This window comes from Moschus berezovskii, chromosome 20, assembly GCF_049115385.1.
Source record: "Moschus berezovskii isolate FMDL1 chromosome 20, NW_MosBer_1.0, whole genome shotgun sequence".
NCBI classification, from domain to species: domain Eukaryota; kingdom Metazoa; phylum Chordata; class Mammalia; order Artiodactyla; family Moschidae; genus Moschus; species Moschus berezovskii.
In genome coordinates this window covers 52,122,430-52,142,209 of record NC_142479.1, presented here as the reverse complement: position 1 = coordinate 52,142,209, position 19,780 = coordinate 52,122,430, and the positions used below count along the sequence as shown (strand labels likewise).

The 19,780-nt window shown below is 57.2% G+C and overlaps 3 protein-coding genes across 6 annotated transcripts; 1 reads left to right on the top strand and 2 right to left on the bottom strand.

Annotated features, from left to right (window-relative positions):
* Positions 1 to 523: 523 nt before the first annotated feature.
* PGAP3 (post-GPI attachment to proteins phospholipase 3) lies at positions 524 to 14,648 on the top strand. Of its 4 annotated transcripts, XM_055407751.2 has the most exons (8): positions 546 to 790; positions 1,953 to 2,050; positions 2,850 to 3,002; positions 11,027 to 11,089; positions 11,722 to 11,783; positions 12,119 to 12,255; positions 12,515 to 12,716; positions 12,899 to 14,629. In XM_055407751.2, exons 1-8 carry the CDS (start codon positions 610 to 612, stop codon positions 12,960 to 12,962), a joined length of 960 nt encoding a protein of 319 aa, XP_055263726.1. In that variant the 5' UTR covers positions 546 to 609; the 3' UTR covers positions 12,963 to 14,629. The 4 variants fall into 4 exon arrangements, with proteins under 4 accessions (XP_088685169.1, XP_055263727.1, XP_055263730.1 ...); XM_088829043.1 differs by lacking the exon at positions 12,119 to 12,255 and having other exon boundaries at positions 524 to 790; positions 12,610 to 12,716; positions 12,899 to 14,648; XM_055407752.2 differs by lacking the exon at positions 11,027 to 11,089 and having other exon boundaries at positions 542 to 790; positions 12,899 to 14,634.
* A 500-nt stretch (positions 14,649 to 15,148) lies between these two features.
* On the bottom strand, positions 15,149 to 17,218 carry PNMT (phenylethanolamine N-methyltransferase). Its single transcript, XM_055407757.2, has 3 exons — positions 16,531 to 17,218; positions 15,804 to 16,011; positions 15,149 to 15,680 (listed from the first exon to the last, which is right to left on the bottom strand). Exons 1-3 carry the CDS (start codon positions 16,730 to 16,732, stop codon positions 15,239 to 15,241), a joined length of 852 nt encoding a protein of 283 aa, XP_055263732.2. The 5' UTR covers positions 16,733 to 17,218; the 3' UTR covers positions 15,149 to 15,238.
* A 1,325-nt stretch (positions 17,219 to 18,543) lies between these two features.
* TCAP (titin-cap) lies at positions 18,544 to 19,774 on the bottom strand. The gene is made up of 2 exons (XM_055407760.1): positions 19,617 to 19,774; positions 18,544 to 19,398 (listed from the first exon to the last, which is right to left on the bottom strand). Exons 1-2 carry the CDS (start codon positions 19,724 to 19,726, stop codon positions 19,005 to 19,007), a joined length of 504 nt encoding a protein of 167 aa, XP_055263735.1. The 5' UTR covers positions 19,727 to 19,774; the 3' UTR covers positions 18,544 to 19,004.
* Positions 19,775 to 19,780: the final 6 nt, after the last annotated feature.

The following is a 19,780-nucleotide window of genomic DNA, read 5'->3' as shown; positions in this document are numbered from 1 at the left end:
AGAGTGGTGGTGCCAGTGGAGTTGGAAGATAAATGAACACTTCCAGGTATATTGGCTTCCCTGGCGGCTCAGACAGTAAAGCGTCTGCCTGCAATGTGGGAGCCCCAGGTTCAATCCCTGGGCCGGGAAGATCCCCTGGAGAAGGAAATGGCAACCCACTACAGTGCTCTTGCCTGGAAAATTCCATGGACAGAGGAGCCTTGTAGGCTACAGTGCATGGGGTCGGAAAGAGTCGGACACGACTGAGCGACTTCACTTCATTTCCAGGTACATTAGAGTGCAGAAATCCGATTAAACTGGGGACAGAAAAATAGCCCTAGCTCAAACAAAGAGGCCCTGGAGAAGAAAGAAGACAGATGTTGATAAAATACCACTTTATTTTGCTTCTTAACCTACCCGGTGTCTCCCTTACCCTAACCCTGTCGCCTTCTTACATGCAGATAACATTTACGCGAGGGGCGGGGCAGGCGCCGGCAAAAACCCGGGAACTTTTATTTAAACTGGGGTGCACGTCAGCGGAGAGCAGATGAAAGAACACAAGGCACTTCCGCTTACTCCGGAAGTGAAAGCTCCTAAGCTCCTCCGCCGGCGGAGGACCAGGGTGGAAGGATGGCCGGGAGGACTGCGCGGCTGGTACTGCTGGCTGGAGCAGCCGCGCTAGCAAGCGGCTCACAGGGCGACCGCGAGCCAGTGTACCGCGACTGTGTGCTCCGGTGCGAACAGCGGAACTGCTCGGGGGGTGCACTGAAGCACTTCCGCTCCCGCCAGCCAATCTACATGAGTCTAGCAGGTAAGCCACACCCCGCGGTAGGCCCCGCCCAATGATATTGGCCCCGCCCCTAATACCCTTCGGGTCCATTATGGTTGTGAGTGAGTGGCGCCCCAGTGTGATGATAGCCTGTCAGCCAGGAGCTTCGTTTACTTTTTATTTATTCAGTCAAATGGGCATTTACTACCGCCTGGGTACAAAGTACTGGAATCACACTGAAGTCAGACCAGAGTCCTGCCACTGGGGGCTCATAATGCAAGGAGACCGTATTTCAAGCCCCCAAGGATTCTTAGATTAAGCAGCATGTAGGGGAGGAAGGAATCGTATGTGACTTTGACAAGCTGGGTCACTGATTATCTTGGACATTCCTGAGAGGAAGGTCTTCCCGATAGATGCATTAAATTTAGGCCTGTGGCCATAGTGGGCACTTACAGTGTGACAGGTGTCAAAATAGTTATTTTTCACAACAACCCTTTGAGATTGATTCTCTTAACCTGATTTTTACAAATGAGGAGACTCAGAGAGGTTAGGTGTCCTGCTCAAAGTCACACAGCCAGTAACTAGTAGAGTTTCCAGTTCTGGCCTGTTGGACTACAAGTTTGTTCTCTTTACTGTCCTTTGTTTACCAGACAGAAAGAACAGAGAGTGGAGGCCCTGGGTAGATATGGACACATCCTGCAGCTTGGTTTAGTCAGGGAGCAGGGTGCCTGGAAAGGAGTCGTGGGAAATAAAGTTTAAAAGGCAATGTGGGTCCTCCAAAGTCAGAGTGAAGATCCTGAGCTTCATTTTCATAGGCGGGGATTAAGATGACAAGGGTTTCTCCCTGGGGAGTGAGAGCAAATCCTGTATTCAGGAAGAGCAAACAGGAATCCAGATGTCCACAGATGAGTCCATCAGATGCCAAAATCTCCATCTTGGGTGAAAGGAGAAGAGACATCTCTATTTGCTCACTGTACACTCTAACATACACGCACAAACACACATGCACACATGCACCTTTCCCTTGTGTGTATGTTGCACCATCACTCATCCGTCCAAGCAGAAAGTTAGAATTTTCAGATTTCTTCTGGTTTTCTCCAACCTGCAGGCCCTCTTGGCTTGTGTTAGGGTTTGAGCCCCTTTTTGGCTATCTCTGTGCCTCCCTGTGCTGGGGAATTTACCAGGCCATATTTATCTGTTTCAGGTTGGACCTGTCGGGACGACTGTAAGTATGAGTGTATGTGGGTCACCGTTGGCCTCTACCTCCAGGAAGGTCACAAAGTGCCTCAGTTCCATGGCAAGGTGAGCTGGAGGGTCAGTTTAAGTATATGGTGGGAGTAAGATGCCTCTAGTTGGATCACGCTGTTGAAGCAAGCCAAAGTGTGGGGTGATGAGTGTGTGTTTCCTGTCCTCAAAATATGCTGGCTTTCCTATCATCAGATGGGAACAGTGTGTCCTGCCTCTGGATTTGAGGTAACAAGATCTGGGAGGTTTTGGGGTCTCCTCAGGGAGTGGTACTGGGCTGCTTAGAGTGGTTGAGATGCCCACCTTGCTACAAGGACAAATTCCGAGAGTGTCCCCTTGCTACGCTCTCTGTGCTTCTTCAGTAGAGGTCTGGATTTAAAATAAAAGTACCCCCTCAGGTTGCCCAGTGAGGCCAGAGGCTCAGCTTGCTGATACCCTTTGATCCAATAAAGATCTTATTCTAGACTGTTGCGATTGGTAAGAATTATTCTCCCCAGCTTGCCACAGAGTAAGGTGAGGCTCAGAGGGCTGTGGTCAGTGGTAGAGGATGGGTCAGTTCTTGTGTCTTCTAGATGACAGGTCTGTGCTGCTTCCACCAACCATACTGAGCCATCGGCACTGGCCCGCCTGATCTTCCCAGTGCTGTGAATGCTGGCCAGGATAGAGGGGTGACTTTCAGCTAGGGACTACAGGGGAGCTCGTTAACCTGAAGAGGGACTGCATCTGAGGCTTTGGCCAAGGTCCAGAGCTGAGGAGCTGGCTGGGGAGCTGGGGATGCAGCAGGTCAAGCGGAGGTGGGTGGGGCCAGCTGGGCATTGCCCGCCCCTCAGGCCCCGCCCATGTGCTCCTTTTTCAGTGGCCCTTCTCCCGGTTCCTGTGCTTCCAAGAGCCAGCTTCTGCTGTGGCCTCTTTCCTCAATGGCCTGGCCAGCCTGGTGATGCTCTGTCGCTACCGCACCTCCGTGCCAGCCTCCTCCCCTATGTACCCCACCTGTGTGGCCTTTGCCTGGGTAGGTAACCTGGCAGGATTCCTGTTCTACCCCTCCTCCGAGAACGAGGAAGCCTTCGTTCCCCATTCTCACCCACCTAGATTCCCCTCAATTTTCCAGGGTTAAACCTGCAGCTGTGGGGTGGTCCAGCCTGGGGAGAGCAGGGAAGGTCCTGGATCAGGCCTTTGCCTTCTAGAAGATCCTGGATCAGGCTGTCTGAGAGGGAGGGAGAGAGGAAAGAGACCTTGGTCTCGTCCTGCTCAAACACCCAGTAGGACAGTTTACAGACACAGAAGGGAGATGGGTGGTAGGAGCATACTGGGACCACAGGTCTTTCCCAGGATCCCTGTGGAGGGTTCAAAGCCCTGTCAACCCCAGCCAAGGCCTAGAGGCAGTGGCAGCGACAGCACTCCATCTAGAGCTTAGACCATCCCTGGAGAAGCTGAAATATGTTCCATCTGAGTATCCAGAGAGGTCTCAGAGCTTCATAGAGTGGATGGTCAGAAGAGCCAGCATCTGGGGCCTGGAGCTGTGTGAGAAACAGGGACTGTGGTACAGATATGAACCATAATCTCCTTGGGGAGGGCATGAGAGGTTGCAGTAGATGTCTCTGGATCAGAGCTACCACAGTAAACCTTAGGGAAACAGCCCCCACTCACTCACCTTGCTTCCATCAAAGCAGCCATTTGTTCAGGTGTTGAGTACCTACTATGTGCGAGAGATCCAAAAGCATATAAAAATACATGGGTCCCCACCCTCTGGGACCAGTCACATAAGTACACAATTGAATGTAAAAGGTCAGCTATGAACAAGTGCAGTGAAGGCTAGATCAGTGCTGTGGGGGGTGTGGTGGGGTCTAGACCAGCACGGGGCAATCCAAGAAGGCTTCCGTGAGGAAGGGGTATGTGAGGTCAAATCAGAATGATGGGTGAACGTGCACTGGCAGGACAGAGTGCAGGTCATGTGAGGACATGAACGCCGGGAGGCCGACCAGGCAGGATTCTGGGAGGGGGTGTGAGGCCGGTGAGCGGGTGGGCAGCAGGTGGAGCCTGGAGATGGGTGGAGGTGGAGAGCTGCAGCATAGTAACGAACGCTTTAGATCTTCACTCCCCAAACCTCATTGTAACACTTTAGATCTTGACTCCCAAACCTCATTGTAACACTTTAGATCTTGACTCCCAAAACCTCATTGTAACCCTTTAGATCTTCACTCCCAAAACCTCCGGAAGCAATGAGGGTTGCAGAGAAGGGGCTTCGTGAATACATTTGCCATTCTGGCCTCTGTGTAGAGGCCAGGTTGGAGGAGGCAGGAGTGGATGCAGGGCCTATTTGGTAACTTTAGTGTAGGGCACAGTAGCTAGGCTACAGAGGTGGCACAGATCTGGGGAAGGAGGGGTATTAAAGAGAAGTGTGTTTGAGCTATGGTTTGGAGGTAACATTAAAATTTTTTAATGTGTTTCTTTAACAAACCCATGCACAGCTCTTACTCTGTGCCAGGTATCATTCTAAGCATTTTATAAATATTAACCTTATTAATCCCGTAAAAAGCTTATGAGGTAGGCAGTATTGTTGTCCTCAGTTTACAGTCAAGGAAACCAAGGACTGTAAAGTTTCAGTTCCCTGCACCAGGAGCCAGGGTCTGGCCTGGCATCTGGCTCCAGAGTTTACACTCTTACTCCGTCTTGGCTGTGAGGCGACCTAAGATGAGAAGTGAAGCATCAAGGACAAGCCCTGTGCGTCTGCTTAGAAGACACTGATAGAAACTGTGAGTGTGGATGTCGCCACCGGGGGAGCTTGGGGAGAAGCGAAGGGATCTGGGACGGAGCCCCGAGAAACCCCGAGACGTAACGGCTGAACAGAGGAGGAGGAGCCAGCCATGCAGACAGAAGGTGTGGCCCAAGGGGCAGACGGAAAGCCGCAAGGCCATCGTGTGCTTGGGGGAGCCCTGGGACAAGGATAGGAAGGAGTAGGCCATTCTCCTGAATTCTGCTTCAGTCAAATAGAATGAGACTGAAGGTTTCTGAGGACCCTGGGGAAGCTGATCGTGTCAGGTGCCGGAAGTCTAGGCCAAACCTCAGACTTCAAAGATGGGGCCTGGAAGGAGCGCCAGAAGGAGGCCATGGAACCTCTGGGGAACGGTGCGCCTCCCTGATACTTTCCGTTCAACAATATTCATAATCTTTATCAGTTCTAGAACTCAGATCACATGATGGGCGTGGTCCTAAGTTCTATATGTACATTTTCTCATTTAATCCTCATATACCACTGCAAGCCCTGTGGAAGGCTCAGAGCGGGGAAGCATACCCAGAGTTATCAGCTCACAAGGTGGTGACTAGTGGAGACGGGCTGGCCCCCAGGGCTGTCCGACTCCAGGGCCTGAGCCCCCAGGCCGCTCTGGGCTGTCTCCACGTGTGGCGCTACATGTTCACTGGGTATCTGCTCTGGGTGGAGACAGGGGTTCGTGCTTATGGTGGCTGAAGCCCCCATCCCAAGGAGCTAAGCTGAGTGGGAGGTGCAGGTCTGGCCAGTCTGGGAGGCAGGATAGTGGCCAAGGCGAAGAGGGCTCAGGGAGCGAGCCTGGCGAGCTATGAGGTGGAAACCACATCGTCTGGGTGGAGGAGTCTCTCAGGGAAGCGCGGGGAGGAGAGGAGCCTGCATCTCCTTCTGTGGGATCCGTAGGTCTGGTCAGGCTTAGACATGTGCCCAGAGGGGAGAGGACGTTGGATTCCCGCCTCCCGAGCTGGGGGCCGAGCAGGAGCAGAGGTGCAGAAGCTGGTTAGTGTGGGGCCCAGACCAGCATCCTTGGGAAGGTCAGCCTGACCACTGTGGCTGGCTGAAGGGCAGACGAGGGAGTTAAGAGGGAGCAGAGAAGGTGAGTGCCAGACTGAGGGGCCAGAATTCTTGTGTAGACGGGCCTGGCATCATCCCAGCCTGTCACTGGGTGGGACAGAGCCACCACTCCTTGTTTTTGGTCTCACGCAGAGAAGCGAATTTGGGTCTGGCTAGACGCTGACTCCTTGGAAGGAAAATTATGACCAACCTAGACAGCATATTAAAAAGCAGAGACATTACTTTGCCAACAAAGGTCCGTCTAGTCAAGGCTAGGGCTTTTCCAGTGGTCATGTATGGATATGAGAGTTGGACTATAAAGAATGCTGAGCGCCGAAGAATTGATGCTTTTGAACTGTGGTGTTGGAGAAGACTCTTGAGAGTCCCTTGGACAGCTAGGAGATCCAACCAGTCCATCCTAAAGGAGATCAGTCCTGGGTTGGAAGGACTGATGTTGAAGCTGAAACTCCAATACTTTGGCCACCTCGTGTGAAGAGCTGACTCATTTGAAAAGACCCTGATGCTGGGAAAGATTGAGGGCAGGAGGAGAAGGTGACGACAGAGGATGAGATGGTTGGATGGCATCACCGACTCAATGGACATGGGTTTGGGTGAACTCCGGGAGTTGGTGACAGATGGGGAGGCCTGGCGTGCTGTGGTTCATGGGGTCACAAAGAGTCGGACACGACTGAGCGACTGAACTGAACTGAATGCAAGCAGGAAAGGTGGGGAGACTGAGGAGAGTTCATTTGTCCCCTTCCCCTTGGTGTTCTTCCGGGGACACTGATGTCTGCCCTTACTGCCCCGCCGTCCCTGCCCCTGTCATCGCAGGACAGTCCCGCCTGAACTATCTGAACCAAACTCAGAGCCTCCTTGGGTAGACACACTGGTCCGAGGGGACCTCAGAGAGTTCCTGCCCTCACCTTCATAACACGTGCCAGAGGCGGGTGTTCACTTCACAGCTGTCACTCCAATCCCACCTGACTCTGGGGTCTTTCGTCTCACTGCCATCTGCCACTCAGCTTCCATCTTGGTGAGGATCACACCTCCCAGGTGTGTCGTGCAGTCCAGCATGACAGGGCCCTTCGGGACACAGCAGGTGGTGCCAGGTTGGGAGAGGACGGGTACCTGCGGCCTGTGTCTTAGGACACCCTGAGGACATAGGGCCCCTTGTTCGTGTCACCAGGAGGCCCTCGAGGGACAGAGTCTCAGTGCCCACACTCTCTTTGATGATCCAGGGTGGATTTTACACTCAATCTTTAGTCCTGTGTGTATTTGCAAGAGGGAAAAATCCCAAGCTGTATGGAGGTTGTGACTGTGGACTTTGTTGTAGGCTGGGTTTCCTGGAGCGACTGGGGCTCCTGATTTTTAGTGAGTTGGGGTGGGAAGGCCCCCCTACCTGCTCCAGGTGAGGTCTTGGGGAGGGGGAGGGTCCTCAGCGGCTTTTTCTCCGGCACTTAGCAGAGCTGATGAAGCTTTGGCATAAGAAGTCAACCCTTGCCTTGACATTTAGACCTGGACTTGGGCTGGGCAGCGGCCAGGCTTTGGAAGAGCCCACCACAGACCTTTGACTTCATGGAACCGGGGGCCACTGCTCTTTGCTAAAGCTCTGAGGCTAAACCGGTTCTCTGTCCCTTCATCCAACAAGGAAAAGTCCTTGGGGTAGAGTGAGGATGGGGTGCCAGGAAAGGCCAGACTATCTCTTCAGGATGATTTCTGGTGGTGGGGACTAACTGTACCCCACCTCTGCTGAGGAAACTGGGAGAAGAGACAGCAGAAAGATGGCTAGGCTTCCAGAAGTACGTCCCTACAGTCAGACAAGCGCCAGTGGAACAGGCAATGGCAGGAAATCAAGGAATCCTTTTTGATGGTGGAAAAAGTCCCCCTCCTTCCGTCTCCATCCACTTCTTGCCCACTTCTCTCTCAGGAGTGAACTGGGGCTGGCTTGCCCTGCCTGAGGCCTCTGGGAGAGGGGGGCAGGATGGCAGCAGGCATCATATTTAACATTCTGCCTCCCCCACTTCTGAGACAGCGAGCTATTTAAAGACCCACTTGTCCCCACCACGGCGGTGTCAATGACAGCCCCGAGCACTGGGGCTTAGCACTGGGGTCGAATTCTTGACAGATCTGGCTCACTTGGCATCCAACCAGTTTCACGGCTATGATATTTTTGTCTCAATTTTCTTATTTTCCAACAGACTGAAACAGCCTCCACCCAGCCTGCCGTGTCCCCCTCCATTTCCACCCTCGTTGGCATCCTGCCCTTGGCCTCCCCCTTTCCTCAGTGTTTATGCAAAGTTCTTGGCGCCCATGGCCCTCCTGGCCTGTCTGATTGGCCAGTTACCACCCCCCACCCCCGACTCCCCCATTCTACTCAGGCTTGGCCAAGGAGCCTGGGAGCAGCCATACACTTGGGCCCTCCTGTGCTTCACATCCTTCTGTTCCTAAACTTGAGTCTTAATGACAAACTCTGAGCGAAGAGAAGTACCTCTTTTCAGTGCATCCTGGTGGGGTCGCTCAGGAGCAGGGAGAGGGGGCTCTTCCTACAGCTGCGGCGTCTGTGATCTGGGACCAAGAGACCCTAGGGGCTCTGTGGTTCTCCCTGGAACATTGTGACCTTTGAGGAAGGGCAGTGGTTGGGGTCAGTCCCTGGATGTGATAAAGGAAACAGATATTTCTGGGCTACCTACTATGTGCCAGGCCCAGGAATAGCCACCACTTACTGAGTGGTTTCGTTGTGCCTGGTATCTTGCAGACATCGTCCTCAGGACCCTCTTATGCAGCGGGTGCTATTCTGAACCCTGTTTTGTACGTGAGGCAACTGAGGCTCCGAGAAGCTATTATTTGCTCAAGATCACACAGCTGTTTAGGGGTTGAGACAAAACTTGAACCCAGAGTCCATCTCATGATGGAGGCTCCAGACATCCTGTCCCCAGCCTGGAACTGTGGCTGGGCCAAGGCAGATTTGGAGAGACCACCCTTTCTCAGCCTAGACTTCACTGGCCACCAAGGAGAGTGGGAGACAGACTTGGGCTCTTTGGCCTTGGTTCTGTGAAGGGGTGTGAGGATCCTATGCTGGTCAGCAAGGTAGAGAGAAGTAAGTCCTAATGTTTAACCCTGCCCTGAGCACTGTGCTGTACACTGTACTTGTTTTGTTCATTAAATCCTTATCAATACTATGATTATTCCCATTTTACAGATGAGAAAACTGAGGCCCAACAAGGCTAAATAACTTGCCCAAGGACACACAGGAAATGCAGAGGCAGGATTTGAACCCTGGCAGTCTGGCCCTAGGGCCTGCACTCTTAATGACACTATCTCCCAAGTCTGAGGAGAGGGTCAGAAGAGGAGCCCCCCATAATGAGACACTTCCCAGGGGAAAGGGGACTTTTCAGGGTGCAGAGTCCAGGCTTCAGGTGGGTCTCTGTAAGTGGAAGGCACCCCGGGGAGGCAGTTGGACAGGGGACCAAACAACCCCAATCCCTGTCCCATAGAGCGAAGCCCCAGCCCTGTGCGTTCCCCCACAACCCTCCAGCTGCCATTTAGTCTGCCTGTCACCTCCCCCTTCCTGCCATGGGTGACAAGGAGACCTGGCTGGCTGCCATTGCCTGCTGCCTTCCCCTCTGCCTCCCCGTCACGTTGGCTTTCAGGGCCACTTCCCTCCCCAAGGATGTCCCTGTGCCTGGCCTGCCCAGGAGACCTGGCCCACATGATCACCTGGGCCCCATCTCCAGCACTGAGCCTGCTTCTCTCCCTACTCCGACCCGGGCACCACAGACTTGGCAGAAGCAGAGCCTGAGGAAGGACTTTGTCCTGTTCCATCTTCCAGCCTCCAGACCAGCGCCCATTACTGTCTCTGGGGAAGGGGTACAGTCTCCAGGGATGGAATAGGATGGCTGTCCTCAAAAGACCTGGATTAATCACCTGACATCAGGGCTGGAAAGGGGACAAAGGATCACTTTGGGCAACCCCTGATTTGTCCCGGGGGGAGCTTGGGCCCAGAAGGGCAGGGCCTGTGCCCAGGTCATGAGGAGCAGAAGCAGTAAGAGTCAGCCCTGAGCCCAGGCCAGACAGCCTCACCAGGCTCTCTGAGCCTCCAGAGATGTCCAGGCTTGAGCAGCTTTGCAGTAGAGCTTAGGCCTCCACCCCATTGCTCTCCCCATTTCCTCACAAGCCCCCTCAAGCCTGTGTTAGGGAACTCATCCCACCCCCTGACCTTTGTGCTGCATACCAGGGGGACAGTGGTTTTTTACCCTGCTCCCTCTGTCCCCTGCCTGGTCAGTTTTCCTGGTACACTGGACCCAAGTGAGCAGCTCCTGGCCTTTACCCATCTCTGGCAGGCCTGTTCCACTCTGGTGCATCCCTCCCCACCCCCAGGGCCTTCCAGGCCAGACCTTGGCTGTTTCTTCCTTTGACTGGTTTCCCAGCCCTTCCACCCAGCCCAGTGTTGTGTGTTCCACCCCAGCCCACCCTTCTTTCAGTAAATTGGGTTTCAGCAGTCCCTGAAAAAAATGCCACCACCAACTCCCACGAGAGTGAGGGCTTATTTGCAAGATGATTTGTACTCTCTCCTTGCAGTTAATTTCCAGGAGAAAGGCCTCCAGCATTCCCTTGGGTCCTTGCCCACCACAGCCCCTCCATCCCTGCTCCTTTGCTCCTCCCAGATCCAAGCAGCAGCCACTGGCCTGGCGGGTTGGGCCGGCCCAGCCAGGGGAAGACTGGGCTTCCTCCTCAGAGACTTGGCCCCAGTGGGATCTGCTTGATCTCCCTCCCTTGCTTGCTTGCTCCAGACACACCCCAAGCTGGCTCAAGCCCCTCCACCCCACCCACTTCATTCCCGCCCCCAGAGGCTGAGGTCACTGGCTCCCCTGGCCTGGGTGGGGCTGTCATCACCTGCCAGATGGGGGAGGAGGTGAGGTTCCCCGGGGGCTGTTGTCTTAGCCATTGAGTAACCAGGGAACTTGACTGCCGGAACTGGTTCCCAGGCCAGGCCGGAACCTGTGGAGGCTGCAGCGTCGCAGCCTTGGGGGGGTTCAAGGGTGGGAAGCTTGAGTCTGAGGGACCCAGACTGGCTGGGGGTGGAGGGGCATGGGTTTGTTCAGCACCCAGGGAAGCACGTTTCTCAGCTCCCCTTCCCCAAAGTGAGATGGAGGCAGACCCTCTGGGGGTCTTCCCTGCCTCTGGGCGCCGCGCTCACCGGCCGCCTCTGTCCTCAGGTCTCCCTCAATGCTTGGTTCTGGTCCACAGTCTTCCACACCAGGGACACCGACCTCACAGAGGTGAGCGCCCTCCCACTCCATCTTCTGGGGACAGTCCCGGAGGACCAGGGACAGCGGTGGGGCAGCCCTGGCTCTTAGTTCTCACATTGACTGGATTCACAGAACACTTGCTTTGTGCAGAGCCTTTCAGCCTGTTAGTACACTCAAGCCTCACTTGACCCTCGTGAGGCAGGTGTGATTACTGGCTCCTCCTAACTGATGCGGCAGCTGAGCCTGTGACAGGTGAGGTCACTTGCCCAGGATCACTCAGCCAGGGAAGGGGGGCAATCCAGACTCGACCCGCAGCTGTTGAACCCAGACTGCACTCTGAAGTCTGCGCACGCTCTTCCATTCTGGAGTCTTGGCCGGCACACCTCTAAACCCTTGCTGCTGAGTACATTTTTTTTTTTTTTAATTTGTATAATGTGAATACAAGGGTCAGTCTATTGAATTCAGACATAAAACAGCGATAGAGGAAAGGAGCATGAGACATCCCCACCGGCCATAGGCCTGGGACTCCCACATTAGACTCTGGCTGGCTCTCTGCCACCCCCATCCCTGGTAGGTCTTCTCCGGGCCCTGCCTTCCATGAAGCCTTGTCCATGGCCTACTCCCTTCACACTGGTCCTTCATCCAGCTCTCCTTGCCCTCAGAAAATGGACTACTTCTGCGCCTCCACTGTCATCCTACACTCAATCTATCTGTGCTGTGTCAGGTGAGCCCGTCTTGGCTGCTACGGGGGCAAAATCGGGCCCTGGGGGCGGAAAGTGGTCACCAGTCTCCCTCCCTGGGGTTGCTGTTCCAGGGCTTTCATCACGCATGCACATAGCATCCAGACAGGTCTGGAGGGGACTCCGTGATGGGTTGGGGGGCCCTGGCTCTTTCCAAGGAGCTTTATCACACACGGTCATAGGCCGCCCCCTGGGGATTGGAAGCCTGCCCTGCTGGCCTGGCTCCCCTGCATGGCTGCTGGGGTGAGGGGGTGCTTCAGGGCATGCTGCCGTGGGGACCGGTCGCTCTCAGTCTGAGCAGCTCTGGGTGGCGGGGCAGGACTGTGGGGCTGCAGCACCCGGCCGTGGCCAGTGCCTTCCGGGCCCTCCTGCTGCTCATGCTGACAGCGCACGTCTCCTACCTGAGTCTCATCCACTTCGACTACGGCTACAACATGGCAGCCAATGTGGCAATCGGTGAGGCAGGATGGGCTCTCTGGGAGGGCTGGGCCGTCTGCAGAACTGCTGGCTCGGGGCGGAGGTGGGCATTGGTGCTGTCCCCAGAGAAAGAGGTTCTAGAGAGACCCTTAGGATGAAGGAAGAGGAAAGAATTTGGGGGTGGGAGAGAGGGGAGGCTGGGGGGGAGGCTCCTGAGGGTGGCTCTGGGGTCACAGAGGGGAGACTTGGGGAGGAGAGAGGGAGTCCGGGGAGTGAGCCTCTCCCCACTACTGCCCAGGCCTGGTGAACGCGGCATGGTGGCTGGCCTGGTGCCTGCGGAACCAGCGGCTGCCACACGTGCACAAGTGCGTGGCGGTGGTCCTGCTGCTGCAGGGGCTGTCCCTGCTCGAGCTGCTGGACTTCCCGCCTCTCTTCTGGGTCCTGGATGCGCATGCCATCTGGCACATCAGCACCATCCCCGTTCACGTCCTCTTCTTCAGGTGGGTGCCTCTCCCTGCCCAGCACTCACCTCCTCTGTGCCCTCCCTTGCTGGCTTCTCAGAGGCCTCTGCGCACCTGTCACCCACCCACCAGGCCAGCCTGCCTGCACCACCCGCCCCTGCCCCCAGGGGACGCTCTCAGAGCTGTGCCTTGCCTCAGTGGGCTCCCCGCTCCTCCCACAGCTTTCTGGAAGATGACAGCCTCTACCTGCTGAAGGAGTCAGAGGCCAAGGTCAAGCTGGACTGAAGGCGCTGGAAGCAGATCTGCCCTCTTGAGAATCCTGTCTGCCCCTGCTGGCTCCCCTTCTCCTCCAAAGTCCTTGAGATGATTTGTTTTCCTTTCAGCATCTTGATCTTGGACATGAAGGGTGTGGACCCAGAATCATGTAACCTGTCCACCCCTTGCTCACCCCCACATGACCCCCACAGGTCTTGGCCTCCCAGCAGACCTGGCCTCATAACATCGGGGGCTAGACCTGGTCCCTGGAGCTGAACTGGACTGGAACTGTGTTCTTAGCTCCACCGAGAGGAGGCTGTCTCTCCCTACCTGTCAGCCTCCTCCTCACATCCCCTCACTGCCGGGGTGGTTTCCAGAGCCCTCTATCTAACTGGGAGACCAGGTACCACGGCCTTTGGGAATACGGTGAGGTCCCTTCTATTACCCCGTGCCCTCCTCGGGGCACCACTAGGTGGCACTAGGTGCTTGCTCTTCGGCTGCCCAAGTTCCCCAGCAGATCTCATGGGATCTAGAGGAAGTAAGCTATTGGGATTGGAGAGCAGTCTCACTCAGACTTGCCCCAGTCAGACCCCCGGGAGGCCTCACCGCACTCCCTCTTTGGAGCCAGGACCCCAGGGAGCATAGGGCAGGAATCCCTCTGGCCCCTGAGCTGCTGTTCTGGTTGGGAGCCCACACATGAGTGTGTGAGGGAGACCAAGTGTGTAGGCTGATGGGGTGGTGGACGCAGATCTGGGGTGTGTGGGGTGCCCGGGGGAGTGGTGAGCATTGGCCTTGTTGCAGTGTGGAAAGTGCAGATGTGTGTGAGTGGTTTTGAAGTGTGTGTGTTGGGGGACAGGCGGGTTAGTGTGGGTTAGGGGAATGTGCGGAGACTGAACGTGAGTGCAAGGGAGTGTGAGTGGGGGCTGGGGGAGATCAAATCATGTGGCCAACCACTGACTGAACACCAGCTGCACACAGCCCAGGCCAGGCAGAGAGCCAGGCTGTCCTCAAGATCTGGCAGGGGTAAGGGTGTCCAGGTTGCATGTGTGTATATGTGTTCCTTTCTTTTGCACTCCCCTCTCTTTACAAACCTCATAGGGCTCCCACACAACTCAAGATCACCCCCAGAATCAGCCCCTTGGGAGGCAGGGGGGAAGGAAAATGGGGATCCTCCTTGCTAGACATGGTTCGCCATCCCCTACCCTAGTGCCCTGCCTGCGAAGCCCCTTTGCTACTTCCGGGCGGGGGGGGGAGGCGGTGTGGGTAAAGGGGCAGTCTAGGGGAAGAGGGGGGAAGATCTTGGCTGGGTCTGGTCTGTGATCTTCCCAGAAGCAGGCAGGGGCAGTGCTGTGCCTACGCCGTGGTAAAGGTGACCCCTGCCAGTTGCCAGCAGCCATAGCACATTCCTGCTCCACACGGATAGAACGTGGAGCTCCAGAAACTTTCCATCCCACAGCCATCTCTGATTAGAGCAGGGAGTCTGCTCCTCTTCCCCTCCCTGGGGGTAAGGGCGCTGAGCTAGGACTCCAGCCTCAGGGACTTGGGTGGCCTGTGTTAACTTCTTTTGATACTAAGAACTATTTTAAGGTGAGGAGGGTGGCAAGGGACATTCTTAATAAACCAATTCTCAGCCTCACCTACTGTTTTCGATCTCATTTGTGTGAGTAGAATGGGCTGGAGGGAAGAAGACAGAGCTGGCTGGAGGCAGCAGCGGGGCGGAGGGGTCTCTAGCTAGGAACGTGGGAGTGGGGATGGCAGGAACTAGATTCAGGGCAACAGCAGATACGGATGGAGCTTCTGTCCCACTTATTGTGGGGGCTGGAGGAAGAAGCTGGTGCCTGTGTTTCTCCCCTCCCATCTCTGGGTCTTTGTGACTGGATGGTAGCTCCACTGGCCACAAGTTCCTTACACCTCCCTTCCCTTCTGGGTTCCACTAAGCTCCACTACTATTTATTGGTTCTTAATCTTTCTTAACCTGCAAGTAGGGTACTGCTGAGTGTGGGGATGGAAGGGATCTAGCAGGCCCAGGGCACACGGCAGATACTGAAGGAGCTCCTGTGACCCTGGCCTTCCTTAGTGTGGGAAGAATGAGTGTACAGAAACTGACCTTTCTGGAAGCTTCTGGGGGGGGGAAGGCCAGGGCCGATGCCTCCCATACCCCCGCAACACAAGGCAGAACCCTTCCCCGGAGAGCCACAGACGGCACTTACACCAACTGGCAGGGACTTCTTTCTTTATTAGAGGGCACCTCGGACAACAGGGAATCTAGGCGGGTGAGGGCCATTGGCCCTGCGTGCACAGGGACCTCACACCCCCACCTTCTTCTGGGCCCAGGTGAAGAAGATGCCCTTGACATCGTCTACACCCGTCCGAAGGTGGGCAGGCATGGTGTAGGTGCGCAGATCCCGCACCTCATAGCCACTCTGCACCAGGGCCTCCCTCACCTCCGCCTCGCGCACGGGCACCACCGCCAGCCTGGCCTCCCCAGCCAGGTACCATGACTCCTCCAGGGCCCCGATGAGAAGGAGGTGCCCCCCAGGCCTCAGCAGTGTGGTGATGTGGTCCAGGGCCCGCTGGAAGCTGGCCAGGTCCGGACTCACAGCCTCCAGGCAGAAGGCAGAGACCAGGGCGTCGGCAGGCAGGGGTGCCAGGCCTTCGGTGCCCAGGGGCTGGGGCTGGTGCACATCGATGGGCAGGATCCTCTTCACCCTGGCTCGCAGCTGGCGCTCCTTCTCCTGCCAGGATTCCCTGTTTGGGGGCAAAAGGTAGGGTCAGGACCAGGGTTCCGGCCGCCCACACTCAGTTCTCTGTTGGTTCCCACCAGCCACTCCCGGGAAACCCCCCACCCAACCCTCACCCCCCAGCCCTTACCCTTTGCCCTCGATGAGACAGACATGCTGGCTGTACACGCTCCAGTCGAAAGCCCCAGGCTCTTCTCGCAGCCAGAGCCTCAGCTCCTGGCGGTTCACCTCCAGGAAATCTGTCATGGTGATGTCCTCAAAGTGGGCACAGGCGCTAAGCAGCTGGTATATAGTGGGGCCTGAACCGATGTCAATGAGGGTGCGGCCAGACACCTCACCTGGGTGGGCAGAGGAAACAGGCCCTGGTGCTAGGCCTGCAGCCCCCAGCCTCAGTCACTGCCTCCCTTTCCTGCTTCTTCCCCGCTTCTCTCTGTTCCTTCTCCTGGTGTTAAGTGAGAAAAAGCATTAGCTCTGGAGCTATCTGGAAAAAGCATTAGCTCTGGAGTTAGATAGACCAGGGTCTGAGGCCCGGCTCCAGCATCGACTGAGTTACCTTGGGAAATGAACTTAACCTCTCTGAGACTCAGGTTCCACAACCATAAGCTATGCCCACCAGTGGGGATTACGTTGGGGGAAATCTCAGATGCCTGGCAGCGCCTCTCCTCCGCCTGCCCCCAGCGGTCCACCTTCCCCACCTCTCCTCTCAGTTCCGAACCCCTCTCCTCATCTCTCTCCTCTCACATGAGGGTTCCTGCTCCTCTTCCTCTTCTATTTCACCTCTTAATTTGACCTTGGGCTCTGGCGTGCTGCCCCTCTGGTTCCCTGATGACTTTTTGTCTTGTTTCCCCCGCGCTCACCGGTGGCGAAGGTCTGAGCCAAGCAGCGCAGCTTCCAAGGCCCGACGCCGTCGGGGCAGCTCAGGTCCCCCCTCGGGGGCGCGTAGTTGTTGCGGAGGTAGGCGCGGGGCTCAAAGCGCTGGTAGGCCGAGGCGACCGCCGCCAGGCCCGGGCCTGAGTCGGGCGCCGCGCCCGCCGCCTGCCTCCGGTCTGTCCCGCTCATGCTGCCGCCGCGGCCGCCCTTGCGCCCCGCTCGCTTTTATCTGCGGCGCGACCCCCGCCCGCGCGCCCTGGCCCCTCCGGTGCGGGGGCGGCGGCTGAGCGATGAGCTGCCTGGGGCCACGCTGCTGCGTCTTCCCTATCCCATCCATCTCCTTTAGTGTCCCAGCAGCAGACACGCGGGGGTGGGGTGGGGGGGAGCATCTGCTCCACCATTGCTCCCGGCTGCCCTCCGCTCTGCCTCACCTGCCCTCCAAGACCAGCTCCCGCGCCCTGCCCCTCAGCTTCCTACCCCCAGATTCCATGGACCCCCGCAGCCGCCAGTCCCAGCACCTCCACGTCGCTCTTCTCCAGTCCCGCATTCACCCCTTTTGCCTGGCATCCCTTCCCTTTTCTTTTGCCAGGGTTCAAGTTAGCCCTGTCCCCAGTTCCCAGCTCCCAGCGCTCTCCACCAAGGGCCCAGTCCCCGCCAGGCTCCCCATCTCAGGGACACCCTATCCAACATCCACCCCCCTTCTTAGTAAGCACCCCCCCCAGCTCCCCTCCACCAGGCCTCTCTTCCGTCCCAGCGTTCTCTAGCATTCCCATCCCGCCCCCGCTGCCCCGCTCCCCACCCTGACTCCAGAAAGGACAGTCCGTTCTGGCCTCCCGCACGGTCTCAGTAGCCCTGGAGCTGCACAGCAGAACACCAACCCCGCCCGTCAGATGGCAGTGACGATAGGGGAGGCGAGTGGGGCTAATGTGTGCAGCAGAGGAACAGCCCGGCCTCCTCTGCAGGCCCTGCGGGCTTCCAGCCGTGTATCTCCCGGAAGGCTCAGGATGTTCCCGTCACGTCTAGGGCGAGGGGCCCAGGTGAGGACGGAAGGGCGTAGGGTGCCTTCTCCAGGCTGCCAGGGCTACCAGGGGACACGAGCCCAGCCTCGGACGCCAAGGGATTAGGTGTGTCGCCTGGTCTGGAGTATGACCCCTCTCATCTCACAGCCCATACTCCAGCCCGCTCTGGGGGAGTAGGACCGGGCCAGGCCTGCAGACTGCTTGGCACTCCAGGTACCAGATTGTCAAGATGCCAGGTTCTCCCCTCCTATCCCCCCAAATAGGAAGTGGATTCTGTGGAGGCCATCTCCATGGTCTTCCTGGAGTGTGACCCCTCTCTGACCAAGTCTAGTGTTTCTCCGCCCTGGGTAGGCTACCAGCCCCTGCCAAGATGGGGCCCAGGCCTCCTCCGTGCCACCCGCCCCCCATACCTTGTCCAAGAGAAACTTGTCTTCTAGTTGGGCCAGGCAGCCAGGTTGGGGCATGACTTACCCCAACAGCTGCAGAGGTCACAGACAGGAACCTGACCCCCTACACACACACTTTACCCCCAACAACCCACCTTGGGCTCCCCGGCCAGGGAGGGTAGAACACCTGACCCCAGCCAAGGATCGATTCTGTCTCGATTCAGAACTGAGAGATAGGTCAGCCCTGGGGTCATCGACCCCATCCACACCCTGGCACAGCTAAGGACAGTCCTGGTGCCAGCCCCCTCCTTATTCTCCATGAGATCATTTCAACAAACCCTGGATGCCAACTGGCCTCCTGGGCACTGCACAGTGCCAGAGGACTAGAGGCAGAGGCCAGGGCTCACAGCAGTCAGGGGGACTAGACAGATAGCCACCCTGTTTACAGCTCTGTCCTACAGCCCCTCCCCTCAAGCATGGGGTGACCCACTAATTCTGCCATATTTAGCTGAGATGCAGGGCCTGTTCCCAGAAGTGAGCATTGGGGGGGGACACCAACAGGTGGGCCCCTCAACCACAAGGAAAGAGACGAAACTCTGGCACGTGATTGAGCGTTTATTGCAGCACTAACAGAGGGTGCTGGGGGCTTCACCCTGCCTCTGCCCTCTTCACGTCCCCCTCCCTCCAGTCTCCTTCCCAGAGCACTCCAGATCCTCTTACAGCTTTTCTTCATCCTTCTCTGAAGCTGAAATCTGGACTGGGGTCACTCCTTTCAGGGACCTCTTGCCCTCATCAGCTTCTTCTGCCCTTCCTCCTGGGACTGGGGGTACTTGGCCGTGCTGGCCCCCAGCTCTTCATCTTTTGTGCCCATCGTCCGCTCCCCTCCCTCTGGGAACTCAGAAGATCCAGGCATCCTGGCCTCTGGCTCCCTCCTCCCCTAGCCCCCAACTCTGGGCAAACTACGAAGCATCCGTGACCAGCAGCTCCCCTCCATGGTCCTAGCCAGGAAGGGCCCAGCCCAGGGCAGGCACAGTGGAGCCCGAGTCACGGTCCCTCTCAGCCCCTCTGTGCTTCCTGAGACAGGGAGCGAGACAGACAGCGACGAAGGGCGCCGGGCTTGCTGACGGGCACCACGGGAGGCAGCTGCTTGGTGATCTCGGCCATGTCCTGGCGGTCCACGCACTGGCCTCCCAGGGCCGTTTCCAGGGCCAGCAGCTCCCGCAGCTGGATGGGGGTCTCCTCGCGCTCCTCCTTGGTGCCGCCCACCTTGGCGGGGGTGAAGATGGGCAGGGGCAGCACCCGCTGGTAGGGCAGCTGGTACTCCTGCAGCCCACGCCCGAGGATGCCCATCCGCATCACCAGCCAGGGGGAACGCTGCACCAGCGCCTGGCACTGCCCCTGCCGGTGGTAGGTCTCGTGCCGCTGGGTATCCTCCTCATGCAGGGAGCAACTGGGAAGGAGAAGCGAAGGGACACTGAACCCCGAGAGCTGCTGCCCGCCCTTCACCGGCTGGGCGGCAGAGCTCCCTGGGGCTGCTGGAGGGGTGACTCCACTTTCCCCAGCAGGCACTCTCCTGGCCCCCACCCCTCAAAACCTCTCCCGGGCTTTGTGCTCTGGTCTCATGAGTCTCAGGAGAGCATGGGGGACCCCTGACTGGCTGGCACTCACCCCTCCTCAGGCCTTGTGGACAGCGTCAGATCCTTCCACTCAGCCCAGAAGGCCTCACGGCGCTCACAGTTCTCCTCCGACACCTGGCAGCTCAGCTCTGAAGTGGCCATGACTGCTCACTCCCTCTGGGCTCTCCTCCTCCCAGGCCCTTTAAATAGCCCCCT

What these genes read in the sequence shown, in the direction of transcription:
- PGAP3 (XM_055407751.2), top strand. Translation starts at nt 610, where the DNA reads ATGGCCGGGAGGACTGCGCGGCTGGTACTGCTGGCTGGAGCAGCCGCG. An exon ending in AATCTACATGAGTCTAGCAG is followed by an intron (nt 791 to 1,952) that starts GTAAGCCACACC and finishes TATCTGTTTCAG; the next exon opens with GTTGGACCTGTCGGGACGAC. An exon ending in CCTGTGTGGCCTTTGCCTGG is followed by an intron (nt 3,003 to 11,026) that starts GTAGGTAACCTG and finishes CTCTGTCCTCAG; the next exon opens with GTCTCCCTCAATGCTTGGTT.
- PNMT (XM_055407757.2), bottom strand. Translation starts at nt 16,732, where the DNA reads ATGAGCGGGACAGACCGGAGGCAGGCGGCGGGCGCGGCGCCCGACTCA. An exon ending in GGCTCAGACCTTCGCCACCG is followed by an intron (nt 16,012 to 16,530) that starts GTGAGCGCGGGG and finishes CTGCCCACCCAG; the next exon opens with GTGAGGTGTCTGGCCGCACC. An exon ending in TGTCTCATCGAGGGCAAAGG is followed by an intron (nt 15,681 to 15,803) that starts GTAAGGGCTGGG and finishes GCCCCCAAACAG; the next exon opens with GGAATCCTGGCAGGAGAAGG.
- TCAP (XM_055407760.1), bottom strand. Translation starts at nt 19,726, where the DNA reads ATGGCCACTTCAGAGCTGAGCTGCCAGGTGTCGGAGGAGAACTGTGAG. An exon ending in TCCACAAGGCCTGAGGAGGG is followed by an intron (nt 19,399 to 19,616) that starts GTGAGTGCCAGC and finishes TCTCCTTCCCAG; the next exon opens with TTGCTCCCTGCATGAGGAGG.